The following is a 25,106-nucleotide window of genomic DNA, read 5'->3' as shown; positions in this document are numbered from 1 at the left end:
CCTCTCTAGGAACAGGGTGTACTGTATATTCTCTGCAGTGCTGCTGTCTCACAGGGACATTTTGTAGTATTCAGAATTATGCTTTTTCGGGTGTTGTATTACTTTGCTGTTACATGAAGATGTCAGGCTGATCTGATCTGCTGTATATCTTAACTCTTGGCCATTTGCTTGACGTGTTTGACTCCTGCTGTTTTTCTTAAAGCGTGTTCACTTACATATCAAATACACTGGTGTGAATTGTTACTGGGGGAGCGTGGAGGAGGGGTTCTACCTGTGACAGGGCTAGGCAGGAATGCCTAGTAATTCCTCATTTCTCATTCTCATTAGCCACTCACTGGCAATGCCAGCGTAATCAGTTAGGACCTACTGTACATGGGGTACTTATGTTACAGTTTATCATTACAATATCGTTCGGTGTGATTTGATAATCATGTTGAGTGTTTTCAATGGAAATGTAGTCTTTGTAGCATTGAAAGCATTTTGAACCACATTATTGTCAAGCTTACTGTTTATTTTGTAATCATGGACCTCTGTGTAATTACAGTGGGCTACATTATCAAATGTAGCTGTTGGATGATTTCGGGTGTAAGTATTATTACACCCGAATCAGGCTCCACAGGCGAAACATTGTGTTTCCTTTCTTCTCTTTTCAGCATGGAAAAAAACCTATTACTTGTTTTTTTGTATGATGTAATCTGAGTAACAATGAGCCTCTTCTAAATCTTTTGGCAGTATGGGTGTTTATTACTTTCATGTGATGTAAATTGATGTGAGTGGCACTGTCAGAATCACACAGCTTCAGTGAGCGTCGTTTAAAGACCGCTGTGCTGTTCTCGGTTTCCACACGCAAGCGAAGCCAGTGAAGACCTCAGTAACTGGCATGCACAGGCTTGTTTATGGCCTGAGAAAGTTCTGCTTAGGAAGATTAACTTAGCCCAGTAGGCAAGAAGTAGACAAGCACAGCTTATTAAGAGCCACCTTGAGCAAAATCTGAGAAACCCAAGCAAGAGCTGTTTATCACCTGATATCCCGGTGACATTATGTTAGGAATTTTATTTAAATGGGCAGCCAGACTGCAGAGCTAGTGTAGAAAAATGTTAATTTGACTTTAAGACAAACCTCAAAGATTCTGCCAAATTTTGGCAACAGACGAAGCACTGATTTAGACATCATAACTTTAAATGTATTTCATGTGAATGTTATTCTTTATTTAATTAACATCATTTGTTTGTCATTACTTTTATACATTCAAAAGAGCAGAACATATCAAAAGTTACACTTTATAAGTTTTGTTAACAGTCCAATAAAAGGATACATTAAATTAATTATCATTAAATAAGAAAAAACAAGATTTGCTGTTGATTGAGCTCCCATTAACTGAAAAAAAGGTGAAAGACAGTTTTCTGTTATTGCTTGTTTTAAAGCTGGCAGTAATTGGGCATTGGATGAAGGGTGAAAAGCTTTCTGTTAGAGCTGTAAATGTATTACTGTACATGATGACCTGTATTAAGAGAGACTCTGGATGTTATGCCATACGATTCTGAAAAACTTCTACTTGTAGAAATAAATACTGGCATTCTGCATCTTCAGTTATTCCATTTCTCATATATTTGTAAGAAGTAAGGTTTCAACAAATCCTGTGACATTTAATGTGTCTACAATACTGCAAAAAAATAAAATAACTCATGGAGAGGAGTCTTGATTATTTTTTAGAACATAGCTACTGTAGGCCTCTGTTGTTAACTGTCTTAAAATTAAACACTCTTTGGGATGACCACATAGCACATAAAATAAAATAAAAAAAATCACATTTGGACTCGTTGAGAACTGTTAAAGAGTAAACTCTTTTTCCATCTTTATCCTGTCTTACTGTCGGTCCATAGCTGCTTCATTTTTCTGACAAGTGATGATGAAGTTGCCCTTCACCCCACACTCTTCCATCAAGCTGGGGATCAGGAATAGGTCATTGAGTGTGTCTCTTCCCCCACATGTATTTCAATATAGAGTCAGTTGCCTTGAAAAGTTAAAGGCGGGTAGACAGAGGTGAGTTACAAAACAGAAAGGACGTTTTGGTTAAACATTCATTTCAGCTGTTACTCTTGCCCTAGTGACATGTGACTAAGCTCCTAGTGGGCCTAGCGTTTACAGTATATCCCCAGTGATGACAGACCAGTCCTTAGGGCATTAGTTCATTTGTTTCTTAGTATTTTGGAGTTATACCATTAGCATTTTGAACCCAGGATCTCAATGCATTAAGTACAGCACACATGCATATTTTTTATTTCTACTAGCCTCGTTGAGAGGTCACAAATTAAAAGCTGTGGTGAATTGATTGTTTATCATCACATTTGTATTGAGAAGTTATTTATTTTGCTTCTTTTTTTTTTAGTCATGACTCCAGTAAGAATTTCTAACCTGCTGTACAGTTGCTTATTAAACCCATTTAAAGTTTGAAGCACTGTTTCTGAGAGATTGAGAACACTGTGCCTGTATCCTGTATCCTTAAGGTTTCTCTGTTTGCCCACTTCAGTCCGGTAGCTCCAGAGAAAAGAAACAATTCAGCGAACTGTCATGTGATACAGACTCTCTTGTCAGGAGACAAAAATCATTTGTTCCCTTCTCAGTTTCCTTGAGAAAGTGATAAAAAAACGTGTTACTGAATTGAATTCAGTAAGGCAGAAAAGGGGACCTCAGGATACTTTCCACCTGGGCATGGTGTTCAAAACAAGTGAACGAAAGAGCTCTGGAATTCAGGAATAAGGACTGTGGATGTCTAGTTAGCACTCGGGAAGCATATCAGAATTTCCAAGTGAAAGTATGTTTTTCCACCTGATTTTATAGGATTTGCAAAGGTCCAAGGAGTTCAATGGAAAGGGCTTACAGGAAGCATCTGCAGTTGTTGTTTTCACTTCAAGCTCTTAACTAAACTAACCTGTTTTAATGTGGAAATAAATATTAATGATCCAGTGTTGCATTCTTTTTCTTGTAATTATGCCATCTTCATTTCATTTTACAGCCCACATGACCCTGTGTTTTAGCAATGAAATAACTCACCCCGATAAATGAAACAAGTTCTGGACAGCCACACAATAAACATTGTCTGTTATGATTTGTATCTGCTATGGCAGATTCTCAAGACTGAAAAACAACAAGGATTTATGTTTTGTTGACATGAACACTGGCTTATCTTGGCTCTTGCTTTTCCTCCTGTCTTTGGTAATGTTAGGTTATAAAGAGGCAAAGGAAGTATACAAACAGGAACAGGTGGTGCAGAGTTTCCTGGGATGGGTGACCTTGAACCAGTAAGCTTATCCTTGGCTTCCCAAGACCATGCAGCAGTGACTCCTGTGACTTTCCAGCTGCAATAAGCTTGCAGTGTTAGAGCTACATCGTTTCAGGGCAAAGTCTGTGACCCTCATCCCTCCTCTCCTGTCCTGTAGTAACCGGGCTGTTACTAATGAAGCTGTTTAGTATGAGGCATTTTTTAAACATTAAAAATGAAAAACAGTTCAGGAAACCAGATGTAATCTTATAGACATGGAGATAAATTATATGTCGCTCCTTAAGTAGGGAAAAGTTTGATCTTCAGAGAAAGTACAAATATCCATTTTGACTTCAATCAGGAAGGACCATGTGCATGTTGGTTGTTTGTATGGATGTTGCCTATATGGTTGTATATTCTCCACAGCCCAAGAAACCTTTTTTTAGTCCCCAACAAGGGCTGATAGAGGAGATGCTTCGTTACTTAAAGTGCTGATGCACACAGGGGTCTTTATTAAAATGCCAGATCAGAACCAAAAGGGCATTTATTGTTATAATTGTTATAAGAAGAAATTCAAAGAGGGGGTTACAGATGTTTTTCTTTAGCAAAGAGGGTGCTGGCAACATAAACAAGAGACACTGGATCATTTCAAAGACCTGTGGTTTCCACCATACAAGTAAGGGCAGAGGCAATATCTTCTGTATGCTTCAGTGCATGACGCTGTGGCAGGTATAGTTAAACACACACTGCCGAGAAGAAAGCATAAGTGGAAACATTTTTTTTGTTTTTGTGTTTTTTTGCAGATATCCTGCTGATGGTAACTGTTATTGAGTATACTGACAGTACTAAACTTAACTTGGAAGTGCTTAGATTTAGACCAGTTTCCTATTGTGGCAGCCTGTAGTTAAATAACAGTAAATATCCTAGTTGATCTTAGGATCTTATTGATATTCTAATAATTAAGTTTTGAAGTAATTAATTCAGTTTCCTGTATCATTCTTGTGTGTGCTTTAGTGCTAGCAGTGCCTACCCCTGGACAGGATGCCAGTAAATTTATCCAGACACTTGCTGAGACTTTTAAACAAATTAGTCCTACTTCATTTCTGTTTACCTGTGGTGGTGTATCACATAGAGAAGCCAGCCAGAACGAATGTTCTCTCTTCTGCTGTCTTGTGTAACTGAGGAGAAATTAACAGATTTTTATAAAAGTGCATCTTAATATGAAAAGTGTTTTTAAACCCTTTAACAGCTGTCCTCTCAATGTAACTATACTGTACTGTATAAGAATACTGTAGTTGTGTATCCATAGTTTTTTCTAGTTATTCTTAAACAGGATAACAGGACAGAAATACACTTCTATATTGTCACAGTTTGACATGCCAGGGCCTTTTCTATGTCAAGAAACAGATGATTCATGTCATGATTTGTTTTGGGCGAAATTGCACAATAATTCCTTGACTCGACGTACTTGCGGCGAACCCCATGCAGGTCTGAACGCTCCAGGTGGCGTGGATGCGTATTCGTGGGCGTGGGTCGAGTTCTGCAGCTCTCGATGTCGGCTCCCTTGGCTGCACCCCGGCTCTTCCTTCAGGTCCCGGCTTGCGAAGTCCTCAGTGCTGTCGGCGAGCGGAGGTCTGCTTCCTGACGGCAGTTCTGGGCCCCGCTCCAGGTTTCCATCGGAGCCCCGGTGCAAAGTGTGGGAGGAAGGGGTCGAGCAAAGACGGCACAAAGGCTGTGGCCACCACATGTCCTCGTCCCGCGGGGGGGCGAGAGGGTCTGAGCAAGGCAGCAGGGACTCTGGAGACCCTTCAAAGTCGCGTTTCCCAGGCCTTACTCTTGGCAAGCTTTTCAAAATGGAAGCCACACAGATAAGTCACGGAAAAAGAGTAGCTGCTCATAAACACCCCCCATGCACCTTTTTTAACATATGTGTTTAAGAGCTTTTTCCACGCCGATTGGAAGTAATAAGAAAACAGTAGGGTAGTTCAGACTTGACAGATGTCTAGGTTTAGCACACTGTGCTTATTCTCTCTGGAGCAGTAATTGTTGGAAAAATCCCCCAGATCTTATATGGACCCTGGAAAGTTCAATGCAGGTGTCATTATTTAAGATAAATATTCCCCAGCAAATGCAATGCAACAGTACAACAGCAGATCATCACTGAATTTAATTCTGAATACTGGGCAGAGGAATTTTCTTTTTTAATTGACACCAGGGCTATCTAAGAAAGCTTCACAGTACTTCAGCAAATGTGATAGGAACTTGGGACGCCAGTCAATAGGTTTAAAAAATATAATTTTACCCATCCATCCGTTTTCTAACCGCTTCCTCCAATTCAAGGTCACAGGGGAGCGCCAGAGCCTATCCCAGCAAGCAACGGGTACTAGGCGGGACACACCCTGGACAGGACACACACACTCTCACACCAGAGCCAATTCTGAACAGAAGCTAATTAACCTACCAGCATGTCTTTGGACTGTGGGAGGAACCTGGAGCACTGGAAGGAAACTAACATGCACACTCCACACAGATAGCAGCCCAGGTCCAACATTGAACTCCAGCGCTGTGAGGCAGTAATGCTAAACACCCCGTGACCTTGCCACCAACATATGCAAGTATGTGAATTAAAACGTTTGTAAAGACATTGCTACTTATACCATTCTGCCAATTATGTCGTTTTGTGATACCTTCAGTGCATGACTTCCCAGAGTGACAGTATGTCCAGAGAGCAATCAGGACTATGTGCCGCACTGTTAGGATCGTGTTAGGATTGTGCTGTGAGGAATGTGTTAATGGTCAGGGTGGTCCCAACCTAAATAACTTTCTGCTTCCATTTTGTCAGCGTGATACATTTCTTGCTGAAAACACTGCAAGATTCTTTGATCCGTGTTGGTGTTCAAAGTTTCTGTGATTTCTGTGATTTTGTTTAAAAGCCCTTGTTTAAAATATTTAATTAAATCCATTTAATTTGAGTGTTGCATTTCTTTGTTGCATCGTTATACTTTGTTATACAGTATATGTTATACCCCAGGAAAGTTGGTCTTTGTGTTTATTGGGAAGCCGTACTGTAATCAATGTGTTGCTCAAGAAGAACATATTGCTTAAATTGTTCATATTATACATCAGCCAAAAAACTGCTGACACCAGAACACCCCCCATGAGATGTTAGGCCTGCAGCAGGATAATGCAAATGATGTAAAGTGCTGATACAGACATGGACTGGCTTGGCTGGAGTTTTCTTACTTTTGCAAGTTCTTGTCTTTAGTAAATATTGAAAAACCACACCAAAACATCATTGAAATGTAAATAAGAAATATTGACATTGAGATGTAAGCAGGGAAATACACCCAGAGCCCCTCATATTGACTTAGTCACTGCCTCTGATTTAAATCTTCAAAATCCCCAAATACACAAAAACCACTTTTTGGACTTTTTTTGGACTTCTGGACTTTTTCTTTCAAGTAAAGCCAGAAAGAGACCCTTGGATTAGCTTTATTAATTATCTGTTTATCAATTTTCTGTTAGTAAACAAATAGCAGGTGCATGGTGTTATACCTCACGATATAAAAAGGGAAAGTAAAGTGGTCATGTTTTTGGAATAATAAAAGATTTGATGATTTAGTTTCGGGGTTTGTTTGATCTTTTTAGGTTCCTCCCTAGTGATCTCTAGCTCTCCATAAATAAAATACATCTAGTAAAACTCTTGGCAAATGTAAGATGCAGAAGCTGGTTCTTATTCAGTTCTCTTCCAGTTTTGTATTTTGAACAGCCCTCTTGGTGTGATGATTTGTGGAATTAGAGAGGAATAAAATAAGTGGCTGGAATATGAGCATTCAATTTTGATTCTGTTTAGAACCATCTTTACTCAGCTGCCAGTGGTCATTTAGCCATTTGATTGGATTAATATCACAGATAAGACAAGTGTGGGAGAAGGACATTAATCCCTCAATCTTAAATGAGATGTGTGTAACCAGGGTTGTTGGGTCTGTTCATTCCATGTCTTGGATCTTGAAATGCAGGTATTGCTGCCTAAGCTTTTTTGTAGATGTATAGATGTCCTCCTGTCATCTATAGTTAATGCTGCAGAGACCTATTGAACAACATCTCTGTTATATCAAGATGCTTCCCAAGCGTAGACTGCCTCAGTTTTTTAGCAGGTTAAGATCTGTCTTGTTGCATGACACTAAATGTGCGGCAGGGGATATTAAGGAATGTCTTTGCCCCCAGGTTGAAAAGCCTTGTTGTAGCATCACCTTTCCAGGGTAGCCTACGCCTGGCTTAGGTAAAATGACTCCAGTCTCACTGTGTTGACCATTGTTGTGTTTTTTTTAGAATTTGCCTGCTCAATCCAAAACAGAAACCAGTTTGGGTGTGACAGTCTTGCCATCAGATCTATGTTTGAATTCCTGCCTAGATGTAAATTAGGACAGCAACGCCTTCCCTGCCTCATATGTTGCTTTGCAGACCTGTGACTAACCTGTCTTTATCCTTGCAGCTGCCCCTTAGTTTGCTTCTTGTGGTAGGATTGCGCACTGTCTTGTGCTTAAGTTATGGCTTTGCTGTTAACCTGAAGACTCCTGCCAGTGAGAGGGGCCCACTGTATGTGTAAACCTGAGGAATTGTCCTACAGCCAAGTCATAATATTTTTGCTCTGCAAGGAGGAGACTGTGAGGGGAAATCACAGCTGGGATGAGAAATACCCATATCTTGAGAATTGCATCCCTTGGCTAAGCCATGAAAGGACTGTAAATATTTACACATACGGACTACGAAACCACTAGATACTACTGGTATTGAATCTCTGGCGGCCTGAACAGTGTATGAATAAAGTGCTGCATAAGGAATATCAAAGAAACATTTAGCAGAACATCAGAAACTTCCTCTGAGTGTCTCATTACTGCAGTCGCGGTGAGGCCAATTAATTTCTTCCAGGTAGCTCTGTTAGCACCTGTCCTGGTAGATGAAGGGGAAGTTTTGCTTTGCTGTGGATCTGCAGTAGGTCTCTTCTGATGTAAACATGCCTTACTTAGCAGCATTTGATCCCACTGACGTGAATCAAAATCATTTCATGCAAAAGAGTTTAAAAACAGTAACAGTCTAGAAAATGAAATGGTGTTCTTGCATCTTGAAAAGGTCAGTGTTTTGCACATCTCTTATTAATTACTACAGGTGGCCTGCTTCATGACATTATCTGACTAGAACCTGCTGAGCCCTTTGGTCTCTTTAGAAAAATGGCGGCACCTTAATGACTTTGAGGAAACGTCTGTATCACAATTAAAATGTTCGAAGGTGATTTTCCGCTGACTTGAAACTCATTTTAATCTGCCTCTTAAAAACAGTGGACAGTGAGTATTCTGGGACCGTGATCAGGCTGGGTGACTGTTGCACCTTATACTTTCTTCCTGGTTATTGGATTGGATTCTCAAACAACTGTTCCAATCCAGTTCTTATTATTTCACAAGGTTGCAGACTTGGTTGCAGGGTTTTTAATTTCTTAATATTTTGCACATGCACATGTGGATCTCCTGCGTACACGACTTGTGTTTCTTGGAGCAAACGGAGTACCTTGCTCAAGGGTATAGCAGCCCTGTTCCTCCTGGGACTTGGCCCCACACCCCTCCGACAGGAGTCCTGAGTCCTAGCCACATCCTCGAACTGAAATGTGCACATGGGATGTTTCTAGTTCCAGCCTCTGTCCTGTTCAATTCACAGGCTTGTGAGGAGGAAACACAGGACATGCAGCACTGGACTTTAGTGTTCCTGCAGATTCCACAGGGAAGTAGTACAAAGTTCACCCGGCCTCGGCGGACACTATAAACAACATTGTCTGCTTTGGGATACTGGTCCGAAGGGAAGTGTATCAAACAATTAAATAAATAATCCGCCATTGATCTTTTTCCCACCCTCTCTTGAGCTGCAGGCGGTAAAATGAAATTGCCTGGGTACGAGGGATTTGAATCGAAGACGCATAGCCATTGAGACATCAGGTTATTAATTCTCTGCATGTCCTGTTAGGTAATTGAGAACGTCTATCACATTAAGGTGAAGCAGAACATATGCACGCTTAATGTCAATCTATAGGGGTCATTCATCTCATTTAATTTTCTCTTAAAAGAAATGAATCCAAAGATGTGTTAGTGTCTTTTGTTGTGTTAAAGTGTTGCCACAATTTTGACTGGATTATTATTGTTTTCCGAATATCCAAATTAGATACGTAAACTTGGTGAAATAACTTCCGCATGTTAAGACGTGCTCGCAAAGTAAAGTTTTGATACGCAGATTGATACGCAGATGAAACTCGGCTTTTTAAGCAGACCACTGTTTTGAGAGGAGTAAACAGTACCTTGGCTCTGTGCTGGCGTGTTGAACTGTGTGTTCTGTAGCCACGGCACTGTTGTTAACTGCATGTCTTCTTTTCCTGTTCCTACTGAAGGAAAGCCAAAGCCCGATGAAAGAACATCACCCACGGATGTGTCATCTAAAAAGAAGTGAAGCAGGCTATGGCTTCAACCTTCACAGTGAAAAGTCCAAGCCTGGACAGTTCATCCGGTCAGTGGACCCTGGGTCACCGGCTGCCAGGGCAGGATTGAGGCCACAGGACCGGCTAATTGAGGTAATGAAAGGGACTTAACATTTGTTTATCTGCTTAAGAACCATCAGACGAGCGCTTTCAAAGAATCACACTTTTCATTTCCTGATGGGCTCGAGGTTATATGAAGAAATACAGCTTTTTAACAGCTTTTTAAAGGGCCTGTGTCTCACCTGCCCTCCTGTTCCGACTTCAGGCTATTCGCTGTTTCTTTGAAATGCCTGCTTGGAGTACTATGCTCTCCATCTGACCCTTCCAAAGACAAAAACAACATGCAGTACCTTCTGCAGGGACTTTTCAGATCTAATTAGGAGGCTGTGAAGTTGTATTACACCAAGATCTCACTTTGAAGCATTTTGCTCTTAAGCCACTGATACACTTGTGTGTGCCTTGCCTGCTAATTCCAGTCAGGGAAATCTTCTAACAGGTTGAACAGCAGAGAATAATACATGAAAACAACATACTGTAATTAAGCCATACAGCTCTGTGTCAGTGACTTAGCACACTTTTTTCAAGGCTAATAATATGTAGAAACCGAAGCAGTAGGTTCCTGGAAAAGAAGCAACTATCCCCCAGCTACACCACATTGAAGATTTTCAGGTTTTAAGCAATACGATCTATTATTTAAATGGCACTCAAGTACAAAATGAGAGAGATATATATCTCCAGAGCCCATTTAGGATATCAACAGCATGATAGTCTGGCTACCTGAGTGCTGCAGAGTTTTTAGAGGCTACGCAAGAGAACCTTCTCCTATGCAGTAAGGAGAATATTTAGATCAAACTGACCATTGTACTCAGGTAAAGAATGAATCGGCACGGTTTTAGAAGTTGGTCACCTACAAGAAAAATGCTGAAGGGAGATATTGGGAAACAAATAACAAAATATCCCCAAGAAAGAATCAAATTTAAACTTGACAAGAATCTCTTACCTAAAGTTCCTGAGGTATTGAAAAAGACTTTTCCCAGTAGGTGTCTGAGATGCTTATTGTGAGGCCAAACTCCAGGCTTTAATTCCAGAAATTTGCCTGTGATATCCCATTTGAACATTTCTGGGAGGTCCCTCAATCTGCTGTGTCCAACTGCAACATAGCAAAATAACTCAAACAAAATATGAATGTTGTTCACCATTTGAATTTTGTATTTTTTTGTATTTGCCATGTTATCAGACGTTTTTTCTATGCAGTTTAGGCATACTGTATTAATCTACATAAATTAATCTAAACATGTATTAAATCATTTTCGAGGACAAGACCTCATTCTCCTTTATTTTTCAAAAGAGTCTGTAAACAGTTATGTGTCTAAATAATTAGGTTTGGGCAATCACTTGAATTTGTTAAATTTGCTTAAACTTCAAAACACAAAAATACTGTACCTCAAATATCCTACAAAGAATGAAAATAATTCCAAGCATTTATGACATAGATTAGATCCATGTGGTATTGACGACTGCTTATGATGTTAACTCGGAATTGTGCTGTTAAATTGTTAAAACACGCTTCATTTTCCTTGAATCATTTCCCCGACTCTTGCTCATAATTTCAGGAATTTTTAGCAGCGGTCGAGCCACATGCCCTTTTTTTGTGGCAAGTGTCACTACTAGAGTCCGTGATTTAACCTGATTGATTATTGGCTTTCCAAACTGGTTGTCTTTCAAAAAACTACGGCTCTAACTAAATGAGTCAAACCATTCTGTAATCAAAATGAAGTCTCTACTCTGAGGTTTATATTAGCCATCAAGATCACATGTTTTGCTTAAATGTGCTTGTAGTTTGTATTTTGTTGAAAGATTTTTTCCACGAGGCAGGAAAAATGTATTCACATTTTTTATCCATCACATTTATTCTATGTGTTTCATTATTGCTTCCCATAGGAATGTCAGCTGTACATTAACTACCAAAACACAGCTTATAAAAGGGCATATGAAGACACAGAGGAATAGGCAGACTCCTAGTTTCTTTTTCTTTTGTATGTGCTTATAAATCTGTGATGGATTTAATTAGGATCATCCACCACAGATTTAAACAAGTACAGTACAAGGCCCGAAGCAAATACATAAGATAAGAGAATAAAGTTGAATAAGAGAATAAGCTTAATAGAGAGAATTCAAATTTATTTCTCCATGCCTTGCATCTAATCTATATTCACACAGGACCTGTCCTTAGCTGAAGAAAACGTACACCACACTGGAATATCTGGAAATCTGATCCCTTTAACAAAGTTAGGGGGCATATAGATACTGTAGGATTTATGCTTTATGGACCAGGGGGTAGTCACAGAGCAAGTATGTCTAGCATTTTTAAACTGGTTAGACAATCAATCAGAAACTGCCCGATTAATTAGTCAAAATTAGTTAAAAGTCAATTACGCAGGGCCTCAGGACTGGAACCAATCAAGACTTTAACCGTCTTGCAGCTAACTAATTCCAGCTGTTTCAACTTTGTTTTTCAAGCTTCTTTCTTCACCCTAATGGAAGCGTTCCATCGGTTACTGGGTTTTTATAACTTGTGATGGGCTGCCGGTTCTAAGTTACAGGCCCCAGTGTTTAACACTTCATTAGAATAAACTTTTCTTGTGCCGAATGGCTCCACCACATGTGCTGTACAACCCACATGCTGTACCTCAGCATCTCTAAGTCACTGCCAGGAAGTGATGTGTGGTGCACTAGTATACTGTACATGGACATTGTAAGACAGGACAGTTTTTACTGATGTGTAGTAGTAGCCTGTATTCCATCAATCTATGGATTTTTAAACTCAGGCTGTATAACAATTCCATTACCTTTTGTGAAATAAATCACAATAATGATAATTTTTGACAACAGCAACCAGGAACTAGGGTTGCTTTGTGAATGTCTGGAATATTTGGTGAGATGTGTTTGGCTTAACCTGCATGGTTAATGGGCAGCCTCCCAGTGGCCACAAGTTAAGGGGCTCGAACCCCATTCAGACTGAGTCCAGGAGTCAGCAAGGTGGAAATGGGGAGGAGGAGAGATGGTTGAGACAAATGTGAAGGGAGGTGTTTGTGCTTGATACTGTACAGATATATATGACTAAATTTCCATACTTTCCATAATTAGGAACACCTGTGTGAGATGGACTTGCTGTTGTTAACTTCAGTTAATAATTTCCATTTATTATAAATGTCTGTCCTCTAGGTTTAAATAACTTCCCCATCAAACAAATAATACTCATTGCTACACCTGCTGCAAATCAGTCCAAGTTAAGAGCTTGATCAGCACAGCTTCTTTGGACAGGGATCTGTTCAAAACCTGCTGTGTCTTCCCATCCCTAGATTATGTACTGTATATAATAAATTTAAATGTCACAGGACTCCGTCATCTGATTTTCCATCTCCTCTCGAATCTGAAGGAGATCTTCCTGAAGGTGTGTAGTCTGAATACTTTGTTGGTGCAGGGAAGACTCTTCCCATAGCCAGTGGAGACGAATGTCTGGAAAGAATTCAGATCCCACGTTATAAACTCTGGGCTGTTTCTGGTTCGACAAAGTAAAATCAAAGAAGTAGAACACCTTTCAATTGAAACTGGAGCCATTCCAGCACTCACACGTACTGTGTAAACCTAATATTATCTAAAACTAATATCAAAAGTAGGACACAAACCCACTTGTCAGAAATTACTCTTTTGAATGGAAACTTTTAGGCGTAATTTATGCCTTACATTGTCAGAGAAGTGCTTTCAGGATTTTCAGAACAATACAGTGTTTTATTGTTTTTTTAAATTAGTTTATATACCTTAAACCTGGTTTTGAGTTTGTGTTTTTCTAGGTATATACATTATTATCGGTCTGCTTTATTGCTTTTGTTAACGTTTTGACAGTGGTAATACATTTTCTTTTTACTTAAAATGTCTCTTGGTTTCGAATTTCACACACATAAAGTGTCTACATTAGGAATGTAGAGTCATAACAAGCTTTGTGAAATAGTACCCTCGGGGTAATGCTATAGTTGACCTACAAAAATAAACCTAAACAGCAAGCTATTTCCTTGATTTTGTTTGGAAAATCGGTTCACATTTATAACATCAGGTCACTAAAACCGGTCTTACTTTTTGAATTCCCAAAAAACAGTCTGGGTGCTGAGGAAGATAATTTGGCCAGGAGAGGTTTATCTGGCTTATGTGCTGTGAAGAACTACAAACCGTGATGACCACATCTGGAGAGGTTGTGTTTAGAAACGTAAAAGATAACAGTAAAGGGGAGAAAAAAAACTCTGCTCATGCTGAAAGAAGAAAATAATTCTCTTGAAATGTCAGGGCATTTCCTGAGCTCAGGTCAACACTAATAGGATCTAATCTCTTCACACATTGTTGGGACTCAGTAATGAAGCACAGATGTCACTTGGTGTGTGAAAAGAATCCAGCCTTATGCAAGAAGCAATCTGTCGTCTTAATTCAATACACCAGCCTGCCATGAAGGGAAATCATTCCAGTACAGCACAACCTGAACTATTTCAGAGGCATTGTCTTATGTTTTTATAGTCGACTGCTGTGAAAATAGCCCCTTAGCAACTAAGTACAGGCAGACTAAAGAAGTATCAACAATAAACTTCAATTTTAAATGTTTCTTTAAACATGCATTATGTTATGGTTAGCAATGCTTCAGGAGTGATTCAGATGTCAGTTATTTGTAGTCTCATAAGCTTATCTACCCTGGAGAATCCTGTCCAGCTGTCAGTATTTAAAATGTGGAAATAAAAATATTATTCATAACTGAGAGCTCATGCGTTATCTAGGAGGTAATTTTCATTTCCCTTCCTACATTGCAGAACCTCCATCTATTTTAAATAATTTATGTATTTTTTATCCAGCAGAGTACAGGTGCCCAATCCTGGTCCTGGAGGGTTAGTGTGTCTGAAGGTTTTCAAGGTGTCTTTATAGAGCTACACCTGAAGGGCTGGTCTGAAATTGGTCAGATCCAGCCAGTAACCACTTGTTGTAGCTCATTAAGAGCTGAGCTGAAATGAAAACCTGCAGACACACTGACCCTGCATTAGAGGCTTATAGTGTACAGACTGGAACCGTCTTTGAATTCAACACTGCTCATTTATTCCATTTATTCGCCCTCCTCCTAAACATAAGCATTGAAGGATTTCAAATTATGGGCGCTGAGAGGTGCAGATTTGTCAAGCTGTAATAATGGCGCTGTGCATGAAAGTGATTTAACATGAGCTAACGGGGAATATGAGCTGGGTTTAGACCGCTGAGAGTCGAGTTAGTTTTGGCTGATGACGTGTGCTTGCAGTATGAATCCTGCTCAGTAGGAGACAGACCTCAGGTTCAGATTTCTGATGTCAGTTGCCTGGCTGAGGAGCCAATGGTGTGAAGCTGTAATCTGTGGGATTATGACTGACCGCTTCTATGTCAGAATCCTTCTCTAGAAGGTCCTCAAACTTTATATACTGTAGATGTACAGTTTTGTGTACAGCTACAGCGCACGTGTTCTGAAGCAATCACACATCAGCACATCAATTCAGTTTGGAGCCTTTTCATTTATGTTTCCCAACCCAGAGTGGTTTATGGTGCTGCACCTAAAATTCAGACATTTTTCAGAGTCCCGCAGGCTAATTCGCCTACGGCATCTCAGACCAACAACAGACAAGGGCACTACACCCAAAGACCAGTAAATAGATGCAATTGGGTTTCAGCGCTCCTGAGGATGTGGGGTTTGTCTCTGCAGTGGTCTCATCTTTACACTATAAGATGTGTCAATTCAGTAAAATGTGGCCATTCAAAGCCTGCAATGCAAGAACATAGTAAAGCAATACAGTACGTGACAAGGAAGGAGTTCCCATGAGATATGTCTTTACGGGGATGCATGGCAAATCAATAGGCACAACTGGAGATACAGTGTACTGTGCTAAAACATTGCATTTCCATGCTGAATGCTCAGCATTGCTAAAATTCCTCACAAAATGTACTGAGAATATCATCCTCTACTGCAGCACTTAATTCTGACTGCTTTGCTCTTTCACAGAGTTTTGAAAAACTGTGAATTTTTTTTTAACTTAAATAAATATCGCAGTGTTTTTGGACACTGGGGTGTTTTTGGACACTGGGGTGTTTTTCCCAGTAATAATAACTGGTGATGTAACATTTTCAGACTAACAGCGTTCACACATACCGATGTATGTCAGACTATTTGGATGGGTGGAAATGTCCAGATGTACTTCTGCTCTTCTCCACCAGCTGTTGGTGTCACATTACACTAAACTATCAGGGCCCACAAGCCGGGCAATAAACCAGTTGGGCTTTTGAATGTTTTACATGTAATGTCTGTAAACGGGTTCTCTCAGACATGGAGTGTTGTTGAAGTGCTTTGTGTACATGCTTTGGCAAGAAGAAAGGATTCAATATAAGCACTGGGGATTTGGGTGACACTCAGTGCAGTACACAGTAAACATCATTTTATTTCTAAATATTCCACTAATATACATATTATTTCAACAATTAATACAGCAGAAGTCTGTAAAAGTCTTTAGTTTTATACTGTTATCCCCTTTTAAGCTTCCAATTTAAAATCATTTGACAAATAAATAATGCTTTTTCTCTTTTCTACTTATCAGTAAACAAGCTTTCAAGCAGAATCTGTAACAGACTTTGAATCCTGCGTGGCTCTTTTTCGCTTTTGGCTGAGCAAGGAAATTTGTTTTATTGTGTTTTGACACACGTGTTTTGTTTGCTAGACAATGAGATGAGATATCTGATTCAGGAAAACAAATAAGCCAGGCTTTGTTGTCTGCTGTTTTCCAGAAGATGTGACTCTCTCGCATTGAAATTGTGTTTCACTCTTGAGTGTTGGATATGATTGGGTCATTGAACCTTTGTCTGAATAATAGAAGTAGACAGGTTGTTTACTGTACAACAATGTGAGTTGATGCAGAATAACCTGTAATTGATGTTGATTTCAGTGCCTAGTGCTACATATAATAGAGAATGTTGGACGAAAGAGCCAAGAGAGTAATTTTCCTGAAAGGAATACAGTATGTTTCATGTTTGATCTGCTTTCCCCAAAGAATATGTAGGATATGTTTACTGAAATAATTTCAAATAATTTTCGTTTTTTCAGAATAATTTTATTTTCCACGAAACCGACATATTTGAATGTTTATATATTTGACTGACGGGGAGTCAAATGTATTTGAAATATTGAATTATTTTGGCACCTCTCAATACTTTTTTTTAATTATTTTATTTACTAGAATCTGTAAATACTGGCTGTAAAATCTGTGATTTTCCCACTTCTGGTAAATAAGCTATTGTTATGTTTATGAGGTCTATGTAGATCTACAAGAAAACTACTGTATACGGAGGTTTATTTTAAACTGATCGATAATCTACTACCAGATGGGCAGGATGAGTCAAATTGCCTCCTTTCGTTTGTAACATTTCTTAGGTTCTTATGTTCTGTTTGGATACTGTTAGCCAGCTTCAATGTAGATAACCTGATTTCCTCTCTGCTGTTATTTATTTACTCATTAAACTGGCTTTGTGCATTTATCCAAGGTGCCCTACTGTTAGTGATGTCTGTATCGTTGAATTATATAAAGGAACACTGTAACTCACAGTACAATTACAGAAAACTACACCCATTGAAGTTCTGGATTATAATGCAATTAATGTGATCAGAAAGGTATCAAGGTGCATGCGAGCTGTCATCCAGCTAACCAAGATGGAGACTCATCTCTGTATTATTGTCAATTTTTCCAAAGAGCCAAACAACTGCACCGGACACTGAACACAGGACGGATTTTCATAGCAGACACTGTGTTGTAGTTTCAATGTTTGTGCCTCAGCTCCAGATCTGAAAGATTTTTATCCCAGCATTTGCAAGTGTGTGTGTCATCGCTGCGTCCCATTCGTTCTCTAAGATTACAATTCGTCATGCTGACCAACTGCTCTCGCCAAGATCAGCATTACGCCAGCAGTGTGAAGAAAGACGTGCTCTTCAGCAGATGGTTTCTGCTTGGCGTGACAGTCATTGGCTTTCTCCACCCACTTCTCTGCAGCCCAGCATTGCGGGGAGTCGTTTTCGGAGCCAGGGTAATTTGAGAAGAAATGGAAATGTGAAAATACTCCTAATGCAGGTCACAGAGCAATATTTTCATGAGATAATTTCTGCCACATTCCACTGGCCACGCTTATTTGAGCGAAATGAAAACCGAATGCGAGTGAACAACAACAACACGGCCTGGGGTGGCTCCTGGAAAGCGCTGTGACATCTGAAATCTTCCTTTTCATGTTAGAAAGTAGGTGCCAGCTTACCATGTGTGCAAAAAAAACCAAGAAATAGAAGAATATATTCTCATTTAGGTGGTTACATCACAACTGACAGCTGGCAGCCCACCGAAGCTCAGTACCTGCATGGGAGACCTCCTGGGAAAAACTAAGGGTGGTGCTGGATGTGGTGTTACTGGGACCAATAGGAGGCTCAGCCCCCCGTCTGTGTGGGTCTTAATGCCCCACTATTCTGCTTCTGGTTTTAAATGTACTTTTGCATGGTTTCTACTTATGCCCCTGCCTTGCCTGCCAAGTATTCCCCATGATTCTGAATTGGAAGAAGCAGTTAGAAAATGGATGGATATCCTAACTTTTAGTTTGACTTTTTTTATTTCTTACCACCATTGTCTAGAAGATGTAACTCAACATAAACACCCCAGATCTGAAATATCTCGTCTCTTCTATCTCCGTTTCCCATTTGTGTTTTTGCTACATTAGCTTATTAACTCTTCAGTAGTTCAGACCACTGATATAAATTTGAAGTCCTAATACACATTCCTGTGATGAATTACTAATTGGATCATCCCAGTTTGAACATGCACCCTTTATCTGTAATCTATACAGACATATTCTGTACATATTCTATTTGTTAATCAATTCCCAATCCAAACATTTTTCCTTGAATGACAACACATACCATTTGGAATTTAACTGTTTGAAAAGCTTAAAATCTAGATACACCATGCACATCTGTTATCTGATTTCAGACTCTTGTTTTCAGGAATCTGGATGGTATGGATGAGGCAATCTGATTGATATTGGCATCGCCACACACACAAAAAAAAGATATAGCATGGGCATGAATATCAACAATTGAAGATTTTAAGCTTGAAATAAAGATTCTGTTGGAGAGAAGTATTTTTTTTTCTTTCAAAGACACTCCTAGTAGGCAAGCTCCTGGCATCAGTCCATAGCTGGAGGGTTCTAACAGCATGCCCATTCCTGTGGGTGTAAAAAGTGTGGCCAGTTGACACTGGCAGATGTCCAAGGAGGTGAAGTAACAGTACTGTCACTGAATCTGAAGGCTTGACCTCACAGACTGATAAGAAGAAGGAAAATATGAGCCCAGGGAAATAACGTATCCGCATTTCAGTGTGTTTTGCCAAGCAGCAGGGACAGAGTCTTGTTTTTACCAAAACAAGCTGTGTCTTAATCAGGGTTGTAAAGTAATTCGAATTAGTCCGACAGAGGCTTTTTGTGTTTAAATAAGTAGTGAATACATGCCATGCATAGGAAATCACTGAGTTTTTAGGAGCAGTCAACTGTGAGGGGAGACTTTAACATTATGTGCAGTCGTACTCACTTGCATGCAGATAAACATTTTAAAAAGTTGTTCTGCTATTTGCAGAGGTCCAAAGTGTGATTTCTCACATTTGGTTGTCATTGAATCATGAAAGTTGATGCACTAAAGCTTAAAACTACCTAAAGAAGCACACAGACTATAGCAACATAGTTCAGATCCAGTACATTTTCAAGGTCTGTTTGTATCACCAGCACCGATTGACCTGGCAAGGTGGCAAGACCAGGTTGAAGTTAAAACAAAGCCAATTCAATCTGGAAATCCTGTTCTCCAGGACAGTCACACTAGCATGCTCAACTAGCACAATAAAAGTACTGTTAATCAGTTAAGTGAGACTTGAGATGGAAGGAACATTAGACTGTAGGTTTATTGGTTTAGAGACCACTTTGCGTTACATTTCTCCTATGGTACAGTACATTTACCATAGTCTGCTGGCTAATGGACTAGAGTATGTCAGATATTGTGTGAGTAGCCAGTTCTCTCCTCTAATTCCTTTAATGGTACTCTGTGAAAAATGTTTATTTAAAAAGACTCCTGCACAGCAGGGGTTATGACTATGATTAGTTATGACTGTTCGTTTCACCTATTGACTAATCCACTCAGTCACTTTTTGATTTTCTCCATTTTCGTAACCACCCATTTGCAACAATAAATATAATACACCCCATTCTATTTCTTTGAATGTATTTATATTTTATCTCGAGCTGCAAGGAACACGACCTGTATTTCACAGCCTTCCATGTTCTGTATTTTCATCAGCACAAAAGCTGTGAGACCTAGATTTTTTCTGGCATGCAGGGAAGTGTTCCTGCTGAGGGCATTTAATGACTGAAGTGAAAGTAACTCATGTGATTGAGATACATTGATTTGAATGGAGTTGATGATATTTGTGGAAGAAAACATCTGTCTTTGGACTAACGATTGCTAGAAGATCGACAAAGGAGGAAGATGCTACAGTCAAGATCACAGATTTTCAAGCTCAAGAGAAAATGCAATTCAAGATCCATTTGTGCTGATCCATCTATTTGGTTTCTTAAAAAGAACACCAGATGCTCCTTATGTACAATTTTAACATAAAGCAGCCTTCAACAGATTTATGAATCTGATACATTTTGAAATAGGTTCCAGAAATGTGCAACCAATCATTCCAAAAGATTAAAAAATTGTTCTTTATATGTAAACTGCATGATGAAAAATGCATTTTTGTTCATTGAACATGTTGTATTTATATTGGAATGGAATAGTACATTACTTGTGGTCCTAGTAAGCATTTAAAGTTTTGAACCCCTTTGACCTGTCACAGTTTGCCTGACAGGAACATTCAATATTAGTTTTGTTTTTGGCTGGTCTACACTTCCAACCAGACTTAATATCAGAAGATATATTACTAGGGAGAGTGGCTGGGTAAAGACTCCATCCAACAGTTATTGGCACTTATTTGTGCATGCCTGGGTGTGACAAACCCACCTTTTAGCAGTGGTCACATGAGATCTAATGCACATGGAAAAATTCACAATGGAAAGCACCTTTACTCTAGCAAAAAAAAACTTCCACATGACTCCTTGTATATATCAAACTAAATCTAGTTCAACCCATGTGAGAATGTGACTCTCTTCACCAATGAATAATCAACCAAATGCAGCACATGTGAGCGTATTTACTAACAACAGAGGCTTCAACAACCTCAGGACAGCTGCGTCTCCTTCCCAGATTCCTGCTAGGCTGCCACACTAGGTTGTCTTGATTTGTTGAGACATGCAGTTTTCTACCTTGTCTGAACTAAAATAAATTAATTCCACAGAGGATTTTGTTGGTTAAGTTTTGGCCTTATAAACAATTCCAAGCTCCCTGACCGTATCTGCAATCCAATGTCGTTTGTTGGACATTGCAATTGATTTCTAATAAAACCACAAGTCTTACTGTAGCTACTGTAAGTGATAGACATTCCAGTTAACATTTTATATGGCCACTGTGTTGCTGTGTTTTTGTATCTTTGTATCTTTGGAGGTCAAAACGAAAGTATAAGTACAGCATCTACAAGTGAATTCAGCAGCTATCTGTTTCTTTTGCAAACTCTGTCTCATTTCATACAAAGGATAAATATTAAAACAAAATACCTTCTAGGATACTGATACTTGAAACCCACACTATTCGTACAACAAGTGCCACTCATGAATATTTGATTGTGAACCATGGCTGAATTGCACAGAACATAGCTCTTTTGAGGTCAACGCAGGCACAGTGTTTGTGTCCATTCTTTTCAAAGAAACTTTCCGTAAAAGCCCGTCTTTCTTCCAAGAAAAAGTGTTTTTTTTTTTTGCGATGTGTTCTAATAGGGTGAAAATGTTCTGCCCTGAGGTGTGATGAGACATCTTTTTTCTCTGGTCTTTCTTGATGACTGTGCTGTGAAAGTAAGTGGTTGCTAGGAAACCAAAGAGAAGCAGCAGGGGAAAAAGAACATTAGAGCAGCAAAGCATTTTGGGAGAAGCTGAAGATTTAGTGAAGGGCAGTTGCGACAAAACTATGGTGACTCCAGAATGCATTTAGTCTCTACGAAATTATTCTTTTTTAACCTTTATTATTCTTATTCTTTTTTAATTTTTTAATTATTATTCTTTTTTAATTTTCTTCCCCATTCTGTACCTCTGCTGTTCTCACTCTTGAGGGAAAGTAGGAAACAGATTTGCATTAATCTCATTAACACAAATATATGTTCTACTTTCAACTTTTCAACTTTAAACAGTAATTAAGAGTAGTAAATTACTTCATCTCAAGTCTCAAGTCTTCAGTGCAACTCTTGTATGAAAAGTATTCATTGACCTAACCTCTGAGTTTTAGGAGATTTGTTTTCCTTGTTACCTGAGGTTGTTTTAAACATTGTACTATGTACATTTTTAAAATTATGATTGTTATCTACCACACACAGTACACCTACATTCTGTCAAAAAGAATATCTGTCTGCATGCCTAGTGTAACTTCTGGCAAAAATAAATCCCCAACTGTACAAAGTCCCTTCTAGGCTAAGCTGGAAAGGATAGGATGGAAATGCATTTTAAACGGGCTCTGGGAGTGTTCGTGTTCAGCATTGGCTGTAAACTGTGTCCCGGAGGCCAGACCTCTGTGGCTGTGATGTTTGGTGAAAAGCATCTGGACTTTTTTCATGATAAGCAGTTTCAGCGTTTCAGTCAATGGTAAGACTGAAAGAATGTCATGTGAATAAACACAAATCGAAAGCCTCTTGTGTGTAAAAAGCACCCTTGGTCTTCATTAATAATAATTAGAATAATGTTGGTATTTAATGCAAGCACACCCTTGCTGCTTTGGAGGGGGACATTAACAACCTTACATTTACTGTCCCAAAATAGATGTCTTAGTGATGCAGTGTAATAGAGTGTCACAAACCCAGCTCTTTTGCCAGAATGCAAAGCCAGGAGCAGTCCTGTCTGGTGGATCTCTCACCCTGATGTGGACGCTGATCTGTGTGCCATACACACATGGTTCATCTCTCCCCATGCCTTCGACACGGGGAAGACCCACCACCCTCCACTTTGTGTCTGTAATGCCAAGGTCGTCACAACCCTGCTCCTTTGTCCCTGCCGAGTCCCAGGTTTCTTTGTTGGCAGCGATGCTCCAGTATGGTGAAGGAAGGAAACGTTAGCCTCGGCGCTGTCAATAAGAGCAGGGATGCTGACTCTGGTGCCCAGGCTAAATTCCACTCTGTGCTTGAGCAATCTGTTCAAGTTCTCTCCTAATTTAATGAGTGAAGTAATGTCTAACTAATAATGTCATAATGTCTGCCACACGTCACCTGGGTGCAGCACTGCAGCTGGGGGAGATATGGGACCCCTCCTATGTACTGTATATGACCAATAAAGTGATCTTATGTATAAACTAGAATGCGGCTGCTCGTCGGCCAGCAGGTGGCACTGTTCCCTCTAGACCACAGTTTCCAAGGCCAGTGCTCCCAGTGCTGTGACTGGGGAAGCAGTACTGCAGCGCTGTGGGAGGTGCCATCTTTCAGATGAGTTGTTAATGAGAAGTCCTGATTTAAAGATCCTGTGGTACTTTTCAAAAGGGGAAGGTGTTAACCCTGGTCTACTAGCTAAACTCCATGCTGTGCTTGAACAGTCTGGCCTCCCTAAAGTTCCACCTGATATCAAAGAGTGAAGCAATTTCTCTCTTCACCACCTGCTTGTCTTCCTCGTGAAGCTACTGGTGCTTCATGGTATCCATGTGAAAAAGACAGGTAACATCCTAAAAACCTGAACATGACCTGGACGTGCTTTTTGTTTTTCATGTTGCTAGAATGATCAAGTCAGACTCTGCTGAAAACCACTTCAAAAGACAGTTTCAGAACTTTTTGCACTTCTAAGCCAGTGTAAAAAAGCAGAATTATTGCAAAGCAGAATTATTGTATTTAATAGTTTATTTAATAAAACCGGTACATTGCAACAGAATTGCATAATTCTATGTGAAATTAAACTCAGGGCCTTGTTTAAAAATCTATCTTAAGACCATTAAAATAAATAGGTAGATTTATTTTTGCTCTCACTATGATTCTTTTGATGACAATGTATGTCGAGGGTATCTTAGCCTACTTTTGAACTGGCTTCTGAAATTCCCAGCTTGAATGGGAATTCAATTTTAATCTGTTGGAGTGATATCACCATCTGGTGGTTAAAATGTCCGCAGCATGCTGTTTAGTAACAGCATGGAGGATGCTGAAGTGCTTTGGGACTTTTCACAAAGAATTGTATACCTGCGTCTTTTCTGAGGCAATACTATAGTCTCATTTACTAACCAATGTTCTCTTTGTGCTTGTGTTAATCATGGCTTATTTCCCAACAACGGTGTGGCTATGTCACATAGTCACAGCAAAAAGAAGGAAATTATGCCAACCAGGGAAACATTACTTGTAAATCAGTGGACCAGACCCATTTGGAAGCTCTCTTGTGTGTAATTACAGTTTAAATAGATTCTGTTTCAAAACACGGGACTGTTGTTTTTATTGTTGTTCTGTGTCAAGTGCAGTTAAGCTTTGATGTGGTGAGGAAGGGGTCTGGACAGATGGATTTTGGAAACTCAGAGCTGAGGGAATACCGTGAAAGCAGAGTTCCCTCACTGGGAAAGAAGGAGAACAAAGAGCTGTTTCATCAGGCATGTTCTGGGGTAAGGGGAGCATGTGCTCATGAGACTGGCTAGGATAGCTGTATTTTCAGGTGCCGTGGGGAGTACTGGAAGAGAAACTGGGATTTATCGGGATGTTTGGGAAAATAGTTAAAAACGGAAACGTTTCAGCACAACCTAAAATATAACAGTTGTTATTTTTAAGAAAATGTAATAAAATTGTAATTTATAATCCTTGTGCTTTATTATGAAAAAAGCACTGTGTGTACCCTATGTTAAGATTGATATTTCTCACTGATGGTAATTTGATGCTAATTGTTTAAGACTTAACTTTAAAATGTTTTAAAATATGTATTGTAAAACCCTACAGAACACATGTGGATTGCATTTCTTGCAGCTCAGTATTAAAAACTTCATTACTTATTAGGAGCTTGTGTGCTTCTATGGCATTGTTTTTGTATAAATCATGTACAATTTACTGTAAGTTTTATTATACCCAAGCTTCCTAACTAGAGAAAAAACATAGGAAACTG

The 25,106-nt window shown here is 39.4% G+C and overlaps 1 protein-coding gene and 1 long non-coding RNA gene across 2 annotated transcripts in view; one reads left to right on the top strand and one right to left on the bottom strand.

The window, feature by feature from the left end:
• The window catches only part of nherf2 (NHERF family PDZ scaffold protein 2), a 69,395-nt gene that overhangs the window by 36,934 nt on the left and 7,355 nt on the right, over positions 1-25,106 (top strand). Inside the window, exon 3 of the mRNA XM_088613126.1 lies at positions 9,696-9,875. Coding sequence (XP_088469252.1) covers positions 9,696-9,875 — 180 coding nt within the window. The remainder of the gene's footprint in view (positions 1-9,695; positions 9,876-25,106) is intronic.
• On the bottom strand, positions 1,185-5,090 carry LOC148645277 (uncharacterized). The gene is made up of 3 exons (XR_015928552.1): positions 4,731-5,090; positions 4,374-4,440; positions 1,185-2,014 (listed from the first exon to the last, which is right to left on the bottom strand). It is a non-coding gene; the product is annotated as an uncharacterized LOC148645277 (long non-coding RNA).

Source organism: Lepisosteus platostomus, chromosome 19 (assembly GCF_059453375.1).
Source record: "Lepisosteus platostomus isolate fLepPlt1 chromosome 19, fLepPlt1.hap1, whole genome shotgun sequence".
NCBI lineage: Eukaryota > Metazoa > Chordata > Actinopteri > Semionotiformes > Lepisosteidae > Lepisosteus > Lepisosteus platostomus.
Note: the sequence above shows the minus strand (reverse complement) of the source record. Positions and strands in the feature narration are given on the sequence as shown.